General features: G+C 33.4%; 1 protein-coding gene across 1 annotated transcript in view; it reads right to left on the bottom strand.

The window, feature by feature from the left end:
* LOC111709450 (uncharacterized) overlaps window positions 1-14,869 on the bottom strand; it is a gene marked incomplete at its 3' end in the record, with an annotated part of 48,331 nt that overhangs the window by 25,214 nt on the left and 8,248 nt on the right. Inside the window, exon 7 of the mRNA XM_023483114.1 lies at window positions 9,525-14,682. Within this exon, the coding sequence (XP_023338882.1) occupies window positions 9,525-14,682 (5,158 nt within the window). The remainder of the gene's footprint in view (window positions 1-9,524; window positions 14,683-14,869) is intronic.

Raw genomic sequence — 14,869 nt, 5'->3', positions numbered from 1 at the left:
ATTTCCTCCATTATCCATTTAGTAAATTCTTATCCTTGAAAATTCCATCTATTTCGTCATTATCCTTGATTTCCTTTACCCCTTGTCCATCTATTCTTAGATAACCCTTGATTAATTTTATCCATTATCCATCTATTCCATTATTATCCTTGATTTCCTCTATCCGATATCCATCTATTCCATTTTTTTCCTTTTTTTCCTTTAACAATTATCCATCTAATCCATTATTATCCTTGATTTATGCTTTCCATTATCCATTTATTCCATTATTATCCATTTATTCCATTACTATCCTTGATTTATTCTATCCAGTATCCATCTATTCCATTATTATCCTTGATTTATTCTATCCATCTATCAATCTATTCCATGATTATATTTTATTTATTCAATCGATTATTCATCTATTCATTCTTTATTATTGATTTCCATATACATTATCCATCTATTCCTTCATTAAAAAGAACAAAAGAGAAATCATGAATGCATTCTTAACAGACAAAGCTTTATAAGGGTATGTGTATGTGTGAATCGAACATGTTGTTCTGTAAAATTACGTTAACAGTCCCTTTAAGCTCTCTCTCTCAAGGTGTAAATAAACCTGAAAAGAACGTTCCTTGTAATTAATTTGTCCCTTGTCAAGAGTAACTGTCCGACTCCTTTACAATTTTAATATAAAAGAGATGGGAGGGGTGGGGGGCCAGGGAAGGGAAGTCGATTTGAGGGTGGGAAAAATTAATGGATTTAAGCCATCAAAACGAAATATCGGGCGTGAAGATCAATTTATTTCAGATTTCAGATTTTAGTTAAATCCTCAAATCTATATCTTTAAAAATTAATGTTTTAAATTTTCAGAATCAAACATTTCATGTTTTGCTGACAATACATAAACTTAAAGGTCAAAATTTTACAACCTTCTTAACCAGATCGTTATCTTCATTTTTAAAGCTGTACTCTCTGTTTGTCTGTCTGATCATAACTCGGGAACCCCTGGACCAATTTGCCTCAAATTTTGATTGGGGAACTCGGGAGAGCCATGAGAATGTTCTTAGCTTGAAATTTGTTCTTAGCTTTGAGATTCTAAGTTTATAGCGAAGATTTAGTTTCCCGGCAAGATCTACCAAGTGCGGGTAAACGACATGAGTAACTATGACTACCTTGGACAACGCTGGGTTCCCAAGCTAAAATCAAGGTTATTTTTTGAAATTTAAAATAATATTTTTTTGATTATCTTAGTTGACAAAATAAATCCTCGAAAGTGAGTGAAATGTCGAAAATTGAACGTTTGCAAAACTCCGGACGAATGCAGTGTAAAACATTTGCAATACAATTATACAATTCAGAGCTATATTAATTAAGCTCCTCCCTCGGAAATATTTCTGAATATGATCATCGACGAATTTAAATAGAATCGACTGCAATGATAAAATAAATATAACTAAAATTGCAATTATTTGATGATTTACTAAAATCGCAGCAATTTTGACCAACGATTTTTAGTCTGCTTAAGGTTTTATTTTTATCCTGTGTTGCTGATTTTGAAAAATGGCTCCAATCGCCCCAAGGTCTTGCTTAAATTCGTTAACTCTGATTAAAAACCATGAAAACGGTTTGGAATTAGCCAAAGATTGATTATTTTCAGCTTAGAAATCTATTAGACCATCTTTGACCATTTTTGACTAAACTTCAAAATCTGGGGGAGGGGGGGGGATCTATGGACACCCCCCTTTCCATCACTATGAAATCTTTGTTCTCCAATTTATATTTTAATTAAAAATCCAACACGAAACTGACATATTTGTTGTGAGTTGATAGATAGATAGATTAGTTGATAGATATTGATTGATAAATGGATAGATAGATAGATAGACAGATAGATAGATAGATAGATAGTAGATAGATAGATATTGATTGATAAATGGTTGGATAGATAGATAGATAGATGGATAGATATATATTGATTGATAAATGGATAGATAGAGAAATAGATCTATAGATAGATATTGATTGATAAATGGATAGATAGAGAGATAGATAGAAGATAGATATATACACAGATAGATAGATAGACAGATAGATAGATACAAAAGAAAAGAATAGTTTTTAAGCTAGAAAATCATTGATTAATTTATATCTCATTAAAATTTGATCTGCAGAGAAAGGTTAAATGGGTACCATTGTGAATGCAACATGCTTCTCCGGAAGTTTAGTAAATTTCGTCTTCATACAGTAAAGTATGAAATCTGCAAAGAAGATTATCTAAATCCTCCAAAACGGGCAACATCTGGGTTGTAAACAAACTATTTATTTATCTGATGATAGGGTGGAAAAATACAACCTGTTTTCAGCAGTGTCCATCCTTCTGCTGCTATATCTTGAAGGTTTCAGTGAAATAAAATTCAGGGATAAAGAGAACGATCATGATAAACGCATCACAGGTTGCACTCTCACTATAGTTTCAGCAGAAGTAAATATTTTCATTTACTGATAGCGCCGACTGAAGGATTCATAACACTGATTGGATAATGAGATAGATGTTACCGCCATACTATTTTTATTGGTTCAGAATAGACAACAAACACATGACTGAATTCCCTGATTGGATCAGACACTAATGGATTCGGCATACAGGAGTGCTCTGTCACCCAAAAATCGTTTAACCAATTACTTCTTAAAACAAAAGCTAAAAATTTGTTAAAGTTATAAAATTTATATATCTTTAGCTACAAAATATTATTTATGTAAGATAATTCAATGCATTGCGGCATTTTAAGGTGAACCCACTCTTTTCGAAAATTAATCTGTGTGAACCATATTCGCATCACAATTTAGTTCAAAGTGGCCTCGAATGCTGATTTTCTATTTCTGCATTGAAATTAATGTAACTTATAGGCTCTTAGGGCTCTTTGCACCCATCTTCTATTTCAGTTTTTATCTTTGGCTCTATCTGTGAGCATCTTCTCTTTGTACGATATCAAACAATAACAAACAAAAAACGTTCGCGGATTTAGCCATATTTTTTCACGCTAAATTTTACAAAAATCAAAAACTTTTGGACACAATTTTTTGTAATTTTGAGCATTCATAAACTAAACCTGGGTCCTGTAAGGTCCCAAACAAGTTTGGACCCGATCGGTTCAGCCGTATCGACGATTATTGAATACAAAACAAACAAACATACAAGTATGTATAAAGATATAGATTACGTTGTATCATAATTGAGAACAAAACTTAGTTGAAAAAGATGGCGGTGTTTCTGTGGTTTATGCAAAATAAACTAAACCAAACAATATATGCATATCTTGAATTTTGCAATTCCATAAACATAAGGAATACGATACAATTGATGTGTAACTATTTGAACGACTTTGCATCCTCGTAAATTCTCCAGTTAAAATAACTTGCTTGTTTTTCTCTCAGGAATTGAAAGAATTTCTTTTTTAATCAAAAACTCTTTAATCAAATTTAAAAATATTTCAAAAACATATTAGTGCAAAATGTATATATAAGATTTAATAATTTATAACGTATATATAAGATATTAATGTATAATGTATTTATAAGCTATTAATGTATAATGCATACATAAGATATTTATGTATTGTTTAGTCCGAACCAGACGGATGAGTTATACCATTGTATTTATGTCAGAAGGTTCCTTTTAAAGAGTGCTAACTGTGTACCCAAACTGACAGGGACCGTATATACGAAATTTTAGCGTAAAGGGAAGCGATAGTATGATTTGATCCCACATTCACCATGGTACCCTTAAAAAGTTTGTTACGAAGAAACACGCAATTTCTCCATTAAAAAGTAACTCACTGTCTAATAAAGGATTGTCTAAAATCTTTTTCTCCTTTTTTTTTACAGATTTTGAATAAAAGATCAAAAAATATTCAAATAAAGACAAGATACACTTTGTAGTAGTTAATTTTTCGTAAAAATCAATGTGGTTTTTTACCCGTTTCAATTGTTTTATATTAACATTGAAAAGAATAGAAGTTGGGGAAAAGCTCTCTTGATAAGTTATACATTAGGTAAATGTTGACGAAATATAAAAAAAGTTTTTCTGAAAAAATATAAGAAAACCTTACCCGATGGAAGTTTTCTCAATGTTTTAGGATATCACTCGTTATTCACTATTTTTAAGACTGTAAGACAATAAACAATTAATTTAATACGAATTCAAATTTAAAGCACAGCGTGAAAAAGTACGGTACCCCTGAAACGTCTTCATTATAACATATTTGGTATTGATTTTACAATTTTAAAGCAAACAAGAAGAAAAAGTCCGCAACAAAAATATTGCATCTTTAGACAAACGTTTTTAAGAATCCAGACGCTTTTTTGCTTTTAGGAGGCTTCACAAAAATCTACGAAGTTCAACCGATATTAAAATATTCTTCTTTTCCAGTTTTTTACCAGTTTTCTTTTATAAAATTATTCCAAATTTTGACTAGTCGAGGCAAAATCGATTTGAAAAATCGTCCAGGCCTTCTACCTGGGTCCAGCCTTTGCATAGTGTAATAAAAACAAAATTGTCGAGAATACAATTTAAGAATATATTAAACTTTACAGATTAAAGAAAAGAATATTCAAAGGGATTTTAAAATGGCAACGCTCGATTGATAACGGTACCCTTAAGAGCAATTTGTCAGATTAAGTATGAATTAGATATCCATGTTTATGTTTCTTTAAACTTTAAACTTTAATTTTTTTCTTTTCTTTGAAAAAGCCACTTGCGCATTTCTTGTTTATAAGGAGCAATGGAGAAGATTAAAGAAATTAACACTTTTCAAGTCAGGAAAACGACGGTATCTTCTACATTTTTGATCAGATTAAGGTTTCAAGGGTACCGTTGTAAATTGGACATTGCCATCTTTACATGGAGGTTCACTTGAAATTAGCTAACAGTCCCTTTTAGAGTGAGTGTAATATTCCACCCGGTAGGGTGTATGTATGTATATGGCCTATGCTCAAGAAGCTAGGACGAACTGAAGTGTGCGGTGTATACTCAATACGCTACCCGGGTCTACACCTAGGCATTCGCCGATTAAATTTACTACAATCTTGCGTAATAATATCACGGTAAACTACTATACAATCTTGCGTAATAATATCACAGTAAACTACTATACAATCTTGCGTATTAATATCACGGTAAACTACTATACAATCTTGCGTAATCAGTAAACTACTATACAATCTTGCGTAATAATATCACGGTATACTAATACAATCTTGCGTAATAATATCACGGATCACGGTAAACTAATACAATCTTGCGAAATATTACGGTAAACTAGGGGCTTATTGTACAAGCTGAGAATACGAGATTAAGCATTGCTCTTTAAATATAAGTGTCCATAACGGATATCGAAATCTAGCGATTTAAATTATCAGTGATTAAGACACAAATTTAGTGCAGAGCTTCAACACATTGGTAGCTCAATTTTACCCATTAAATGAAGAGTTATTGTAATTTAATATTTTTTATTTTTTCTTTGTTTTACAGATTTGATAAGAGTATATTCAAATAGATATTAGGCCTTTTTAGCTATTTTCGACAGATTTTGAATTCGAGAATAAAATGTGACTAAAAACCATGTATTTCGTTCTACTTGTTATGATATGTGATACAGAATGCAAGCATGAACAAGCGCATTATTATGTCTTTTACTGAAATGAGCCGTGTGCAAATTTGAAGGAAATTATAATTATAGTTAGCTGGGCATCTTGTACAAGGACTGTACAACACGTTAAAGTACTTTAAGTCTAATGAAAACTAATCGATTGTAATAACATAAAAAAAACCACTTCATTATTACTTTAATGTCGTCTTCCTAACCCATAGTTTTCTGGTTCTCACTGTATAAAGCCTATTTTTGTCTAATATTTTCCACTTATTAATTTACCAGCTTTGCCAGGCAATCTAAATTTTCTCTATAAAAATCATCCTAATCAACATAGAATTACCAGACAAAGAACCTGGTTCTATCCACGAAATTCAATGAAATAAGACAAGCACACAAACGTTTAAAAAAATTACTATTATTTTATCTAAGGTTCAAGCCTTTTTAGCTTTAATTAAATCTAAAAAGCCTTGAACCTTCTCGATAAAAAGAATATTTCTGTTTAAAACTTTATAACACCTCGAACCAAAATAACCTAGTGTTATAAATAGTTAATCCCAAAGACTGACAAACATAGATTACTACTTGATTTATATAAATATTTATGTTTATTCAATTGTAGAAAACCAAAGATTTCAAGAGTTCTCGACACACGGTCTCCAACTGATATAGTATTTACAACCAGTTTAAACATGTTTAAATATATATTTTTTCCAAGACAAAATGTTTCATGGGTCTAACCCAATCATCAGTTGGAATAAAACTGATATTGGAGCATATTTTACAATGATTTCACGGATTTTTTAAAATATGATAAAATTGTTTTACATTTAAAGTGATAAATATTGTTAACTTTCAATTAAAAACATTTTGTCTTTGAAAATATGTATTAAAATTAAATTAATAAATGTGTCTTATGTTTTAAACAACAAACTATCCAACTAAAACAGTACTCTGTTACACAGTTGTACTTAATTAATGAATACATGTACTTCGATCTTTATTCTAAAGTTGAAATGTTGTAATATTTAACTGTTAAAACAAATCGCACTGAAATAAAAATTTAAAACTAAAAAAAATATGTATTTAAACATCTAAAATGTATATTTAAACTGAAAAAGTTGAAAATACTATATTTATATTTATATATATATATATATATATATATTTCTTGAAACAATATTCGAAAAAGAAAAACTATTTTTTGATTTGTAATCACGAAACATAAAAAAGTTCTATAATTAAAACAGTCAGAGCGAAGCAATTCTGTATAAAGGAGTTGAGTTTTTTCCACAAAGTCAAACAACCTTATCCCTATATCTTTGCAACCTGATGTTGTAAACCTTTGATATTTCAAACTTAGATTAATTAATGTAATTTTAATTTCATATATATAAAAAGCCCATGACATTGGGTTGCCAGAATTGGGGATTAGAAAATCAGAGTTTGTAACAAAACTGAAATCCTTTGTCCTCGTAAGATAAAAATAGATATTTTCTCTTAACAATCTGAGCTGAAAACTTTAGAATTGTGGATATCGAGATATTCTCTATTTTGTATATTTCAAGATTAATTCAATCTTATGTTTAATTAACCCTATTCCTGCTGTAGTTTTTTTACATAACTCAAAAAGTATTGGTCTGAGACTGTTGAAATTTTCTGACTTTTCTTACATACCCAAAGCCCTCCCTTTAGGCCTAAAACCGGACTTTAATACTAACTTCCTGAGTCCTCAGGCACACTGCCTGAATCACTGCTTTTTCCTGTGACAAACTGAATCTTTGTTTTGACCCATATCCACTTGTCAGATTTTGATAAAATTTAGCTTTTTGGAAAGTCTTTGACATAAGGAAACGAATTGCACAAGTTTTGCGAAAAAATTGCAAATTTTTGCAAACAACCTGTCAGAGGAAATTTGCACATTTTTAGTTTTCTTGATTAAAAATCAGGTTATTTAAAATTTGCAAAAATTGTTGCAATATTTGAAATGGCATGGTCAATGGCTTTTTAAAAATGTATAATTTGTCATTTTTTGGACAAATTTTTTTTGCAAACATTTTTACTATATAACTGGATTTTGCGATAAAAAATTCAATTTTTTGCCAATTTGGCAATTTTTTTGCAGATTCTAAAAGTAGAGCACAAGAGCTTTCCAATGATGTCAATGATGTATCATTTGTCATATTTGGACATCAAACATGGGATTTAGAGGGGGGGGGGGGGGTCAAATTGAACCCCCCCAGCATATCCTGGTTTTCAAGTACCCCAGCAGAGATAGGGTTAAACAAAAGTGTAAATAACTCAACCAATCGAGTGGGGTTTGGAGAAACAGCCAATCAGAGAAGACGGGAAATTTGAAATTTGCGCGCCATTTAATGAGTAAACTCTCATTGGTCGGAAACTGGCAGGGAGAAAAGATAAAAAAGAGTGGATTAAGAAGGAAATTAAAAGTGCCCACATGGAATATTTAGATTAAGCAATCGGGATTAAAGGTATACCATTCTAGCTCAGATTCGACTGCGAGAAACCAAATATTTAGCCATTGATGAGAAATCAGTGGTAGCTAATTCTCACAGAGTGTTCAATAGATCGATCTGTCTTTGGTAAATTTTGAGAGGTTGAAAATAATGTTAGGATTAATGATCGACCTGATTGTGGATGTTTCTAGATAAAGTCAAGTTTTCGACAAATTAATGAAACAAAATCGTTACTACGGGCAGCCGTAGTACATTTGAATTTCCGGTTCCAGTTTGTACTGTACCTAGCTCTATGGACAGGACTAGCCGGTGCAACAAGGTTGACGCGGCCAGACTTTATGCTTCATATTGGTTGAAAAATAAATTGCACATATCCGACCTATTCCGAGGTGGGATATAATGTTTTTTCACTGTCCTTTGTGCTAATTAGATAAAATATAATGGGATAGACTGTGAAAAAGAAAGGCAACTGTTAGACTAAAGTTATGATTTTAAATGGTCCAATGAATGAAAATGAATTCCAGCTATTTTGCGTGTACTCAGGCCCTTTTTACTTAATATTTAGATTTTCAAGCTATTGATATAAAATTTCTTATAAATGTCGTCTTCAAATTGCACAGTTTACTGGGACTCACTGTAGCCTTCCGCTCTGCGAAGTTTTCATAAAAAAGATTTGCGGAAAATAGCGTTAAAAATAGAAAATAATTTTTTTCGATTTTTTTGTTTTGCTTTTCTTTGAGTTCCTTCTACCAAGGTTTCTAATTATAAATTCATTGAAATCCATTGTTTTTTATATATTTTACTTTGGATAATCTTTTTGTAGAATATTAAATGAAAATAGTTATACAGAAAATATTTAAATATTTAATTGATTTGTACAATTTTTATCTATGTACTATGCTGAAAATATAGACAAGACAGACAAGAGAGACTTATTGTTTTTTCCTGCTCACCCTCTTCTAAATCATTTGAAAGGTTCTTTCCTTTGTTTTCAATAATTTCACTCTTTTCATTAATTTTGTTTTCATTCATAAGCGACATCATTTTCATGTTATTGGATAAAGTTCTGCCTAAAATATCAAAATCCAAATTGAAACTATCTAATATATACATCATTTAAAAATCAATAAAATAGAAGAACAATAAAGATGATTTTGCGAAGAAAACTGCAACACTAGCAAGTATTGAAAACACCTGACTGAAAACAAAAGAAAAATATATCTTTATGTAATATATTATTTTCCTCTGTATTTAGAATAAATTTGATGTACAATATGAATATATAATATACATATTAATCACATATCAAAATTCTGCAAGTATTGTTAAGTTATTTCATCTGTTATTATCTTAAGTAAAACTTTAAAATCTGTTTATTAACTTTCGTCCCATGGATCAGCAGTATCATACTCACTCTGAGTTGGTGAAGGGCTATGCTGTGAGGGTGGCGTCCCCCCTTGTACACGACGCTGATGTCTATTCTGGGAGGATGGCAGCGCCGCAATTGGGTCAAAACCATCCTTTATTGATTGATTGATTTGTAACATTTCACTCTGAGCTAACGGATCACTCTCATTGTAAGCTGACGCACTGAAAGATTTAGATTTATGAAGTTTAGAATTCAATTTAGGATCATTACTAGCATAGTTTCCTTGCAAGACTGAATGTTGCATTGCCCGGGCTTGGCTGCCTGCCGACCCAATTCCCTTTCCTTTCCCAGATTGAAATCCAGCGTTTGTGCTTCTTAGATTAGAATTCATCTTGGACTCCCTCTCGAAAGTACTATTTAAAAGGCTCTCAAATTCAGCATCAACATCCACAAGGTCCTCCTCAGCTAATACTTCATCTGTCAGGGAGGAAACACTATTGCGTCTTTTAGGCTTATTTTTTAGAATAGATTTGGGCTTTTGTTCTGAAGGAGTAAAGAAGGCCATCATCGTCTGTTTTTTGTGAGTTACCAAAGAGTTTTCTATTGTGCCCTCAAACTGTCCCGTTGCTGCAAATGATTTACTTTTCATTATGCCAGGTTTTACTTCAGCTTGTTCTTTCAGCGGAACACTTAAAAGATTTGGGCCTGGATCCTGAGAAGAAAGCTGGCAAGGAATGCTTTTCTTCCGATGGTATGTCTCAGATTCATCTTCTGTTGCTGATAGATCCGTTGCAGATTGGGCATAGATTTGGAAGTTTTGTTCAGGTGTCAGGAAATGGTTACTGACAAGCTTTGGTGTCTTTTTTTTTGGGCTTCTGCTCCTTTCCTTGCCTCTATCTAAATATTCTGCATTCTTATTAACAAGAATAGGTTTCATTGGCTTTGTATCACCCAAAGCAGTTGCGGCCTTATTTGATTCCTCTGTTGCACATAAATAATTAGAGATTTTAGATTTAACACAAGGTAGCTCATCAATTGATTGACGTCGTTCTTTCCTTGCATCCCCTGCAGAACCCTGATTGATTCTCAAACCTACACCAGATTTGGAATTATCAGGTTTATCAAGAAGCTTTGGCTTCATTGGTATCTTTAAAGGTTTTACTTTAGACTCCACAGGATCTTGAAATTCTATTTCAGTGTCAGAAACAGTGTCATGAATTTGAGCTCTTGCATCTTCAATCTCTCTTCTAATAATTTCTGCTTTTGCCTCAGGATCAGACTTTTCAGGCCTTGCATTTACCATGTTAGTGAATAGTTCTACTCTATCATTAACAGAGCCTGATTTTGCCAAGCTTAAAATCAACCTTATCTCCTCCTTGGTCTTTGAATAAACATCAATTTGTTTTTCAATTGACTTCGACAAGTTTTGATTGATGCGTAGACCTGTGGCATTGTAATTATCTGCCCTAGCCTTTGCTAAAAGTTTAGCTGCAGTTATACTGTCAGAGGACTTGCTCATTTGAAGAACATAACCCTTGTTTCGTTGAGCATCTCTTTTCCTTAAAACAGGTGGGGATTTAACAGCCCAGGGTAGATTTGCTTTGGTTGCATTTGGTTCTGTTGATTCCTCAAACAAATCTTTCCTGTTGCTACCAATAGACTTAGATCTTAAACGTAAATGGGAGTTAATATTGGGAGATGTGTCAGATTGATAACTTTTATTTTCATACTTTTCAGCTGCCTTTTTTACAGATGCTATGTTATTGTTAGATTCATCAATGCTAGAACTAGTGTTTTCATTTAGGGGTCTTGCAACTGTCACACCCCTTGTAGGATCAATTTGTTTTGGCTTGACTTGGACAACTCCTTGCAAATTTTGTTTAATCGATAGCTTCTGCTCTGTATTTAGGATTTTTTGTTGAGCTGCTGATATTTTCTCATTTGCTCTAACAATATTGCTTTCCTTTTCAGACAGAGTTTTTTTTAAGACATTTTTTGCTCCAAAATTGTTTATTGTTTTTTCCTGCTCACCCTCTTCTAAATCATTTGAAAGGTTCTTTCCTTTGTTTTCAATAATTTCACTCTTTTCATTAATTTTGTTTTCATAGGTCACACTTTTGTTTTCAGGAGACTTGATTCTGTGATGAATGTCAAGGATTGGGGTACTTTTACCCTCTGTTCGTAGTTTTTCCGATGACTGCCTTGCTGATAACTCTTTTTGATCAAGGATTCTTGGTTGTTTTCTTAAAACTACAACTGGTTCAAGAGTATCAGAACTGTTGCCTTGCTGTGGAGTTACCAACTCACCTGGCTTGGGCATTAAATCTGGTTTAGCGGGAGTTCCAGCTTTCTTTGCTTGTATTGATGCTTCCCTAGAGGCCCCATTTTGATTAGAAGAAGTGCCCTTGTGTATACTTTGTTGTCGAAAAGATTGTAAAACATTTTGATTTACACCACCCAAATTTTTTTTGTTGGAATCATCTATATTTGATGATCCAGATCTATTGCGGTTCCTTAACATTTCCTGCTCTTGTTTAATCTCAAGTTCCTCTAACTTTAGTTCCTTTCTGGTAACTATATCCAGTGCTGCAATAGTTGGGTTAGTTCTAGACAATTGTGAAAAATTCTTTTTCTGATTATTCCTTAACTCTACTTTTTTCAATGCTTCAGACATCAAATTTTTGTGAATTTCTTTTTTTTTCTTAGTCTCAGGATCTTCTTTGTTGCTTTTTAATTGTGGAGCTAAGTTTTCAGTGCCATCATCTGTTTCAGAAAATGAGTTTGTTGACTCAAATGAAGCCTGATTTGGCAAAAATTGCCGCCTTGGTGCTTGAGGGGTAGCCTGGTCCTCTGAATCTGGAGGACTATATACTTGAGGAATTTGTAGCATTGTGTTAATGGGAAATGTTTGATTAACTGGTTCTTGATTGCTGTATACAGGAACATTTTTGTCTTGATTATAATTGTTTTCAATGGAATGATTAAAAGGCTCTCTTAAATGTGAACCCTGATAGTTTCTAGGGGAACCAGAAGCTAGCTTCAGATTGGCTGGAATGACCTCAATAACTGATGTGGATTTTTGAATTCGCTCATTGGGAGGCACTAAGCTATTATTGTTCCTTAGTTCCACAACTGTATCAGATTTTTGGATTTTATCGATTCTTTCAGGAATATAACCAGCACTGGCATCAATTTCTGCATGCATTTGAGAATTGATGAATGCCTCTCGGAAATTCTTATCATAATCATTTGCAGCAAAGGCTCCTGTATATTCCACACCTCTTTCTATTTTTACAGATGGTTTTGCTTGCGGCTTGGGTTTCTGAACAACCCCTACAGGACGCTGCACAATTTGTGGAGGGCTGGCTATCTGCAGAGGATCCCATGAATCTTTATGCCCTCCCTTGCCATGCCATTTAGGTTTAATTTTTAAGTATGCTTGATATTCTTCCTCTGTTTCACTTGTTGAATACACATTTTTCTGATACTTCTTTCCCTTTTTATCCCCACCAATTGGCCCCAAATTGAACTCTTTCATTTCAGGTTCAGTATCAGTTGTGGACATTATTGGGGCTCTAAGATGTTTAGCTCTTGGCTTAAAGAAGTTGTCATCAGATTCATTTATCTTATGTTGCTTTATAGAGGATGTTGAATGTCTCTTATTGATTTTCTGTGTTGAATGACCATTAGAAATTGAAACTGGTGGTTTTGAAGAAGGAAAAAGACTGGCATCATAAAGATTCTCACTGCTGGCATATGGTCGAAAGGCACTTCCTGGACCTCCAAGTCTAGGTGATAGCTGTGGGTCTTGCATATTGTATGAGGGAATAGAAATAGAACTTGGTACAATTAAGCTTCTTCTTTGACCTGGTGCCTGGCTAGTAATAGCTTGTTCTGTAAATATACTCTGAGGATCGGTGCTGTAGACTGCTGTGATGTTAAAGGAATCATCTCTTGGAGGAACATCTGGCTGAACAGTTTGAAAGTGGTCAGACATAAGATCTTTAGAGTCTTTAGGAAGTGGTGGAATTGGAGGAATTGGGGAGGCTGGGCAAGAGGAAAGGTCCATTTCATTGTTAGACATTTGTGAATGCAAAGATATACTGCTATCTGGAGTTGTTATCATATTCGTTGACGTCATAACACTCTCAGGTGATGTAACAATCCCTGCCGTTTTATACAGTGAACCCTGAGATTTTGACTCTGTAAAGATTGCAGATATTTCCTCTTGTGTTGTTATAGGAAGATGCTTAGACATATTTAGATAAGGAGTGACAGGTGCCCAGCCTGGCAAAGTTGCTGTTTCTATAGTCCTTACACTTGTTGGAACTTGGGTGTTCTGCTGCTTTACTTCCACCTTGCATTCATAGCAGTCTTCCTCCATTGTATCCTCTTCTTCACTAGAACCACTGAATTCCTCATTTTTCTGCTCTTCAGCACCTTCATTAAGTACATAAAAAGGATTTGAATCATAGTTATCATTTGCCTCCATATAGGTTGGTACATCTTTCATGCTATTCCTATACGGTCTCATAGACTCAGCATCTGAACTTGACCAATCTGATGTATTTAATTGCTGAACATCCACTAAACTGCAATCAAGAACTCTCTCTGGAAATTGTGGTTTTCTGCCTTGGAAAACTTGACCTTCCCTTGCCTGACACACCATCACATCATCAACACCTTGAAGGGACATTTCACCCTTCAACAGTTCTTTTGTTATTTCCTCCTGTCTACGTCTAATTTCTTCTTCTTGTTTCTTTAGATTGAAGGCCTCTTCTCTAAGTTTTTCTTGTCTTATCCGTTCTTGCAACAGCTGCTCTTCCCGTAGTTTCAGCATTTGCTCTTGTTTTTCTAACAGTGCTTTTTCTGCTCTAACCTGCTTGAGTCTGTCCTGTTGTCTGTTTCGAATTAAGTCCTCCTGTTTCAAGAGCTTCATTTTTTCCTCCTGAATTTGCCTCAACATTTCTTCCTGTCTCATCAACAGGGTTTCCTCTTGGCGGATTAAACTTAGCTTTTCTTGTCTAATTTGTGCCTCTTCAAGAAGTTGTTCCTCTCTCAACCTCTCCTGCTGTCGAAGTCGTTCATGGATTAGTTTTTCATGAGGACTCATTGAAGAGTTTCTTAATTGCTCTATCTTCAGCCTTTCCATTTCAAGTTTCTTTGTTTCAACTGCCTTAGCCTTAGCCATCATTTCCTCCTCCTGAAAAATGTGTACGATAAGTAAATAAGGTTATTTTTCCTAAAGTTGAAACTATAAGTAACCATACATATAAGCAGAGGCATTATCACAATTAGGGGGGGGGGGTGTTTGTAAAAAATCAGAAATGGTTAAAAACTCTTTTATTAAATAAGCTAAATTTATATATTTAAAAAACCCTTGAAAAATG

This window comes from Eurytemora carolleeae, unplaced genomic scaffold (assembly GCF_000591075.1).
Source record: "Eurytemora carolleeae unplaced genomic scaffold, Eaff_2.0 scaffold969, whole genome shotgun sequence".
Taxonomy (NCBI): Eukaryota; Metazoa; Arthropoda; class Copepoda; order Calanoida; family Temoridae; genus Eurytemora; species Eurytemora carolleeae.
The sequence above is the reverse complement of the archived record's forward strand: the minus strand, read 5'-3'. Positions and strand labels throughout refer to the sequence as shown.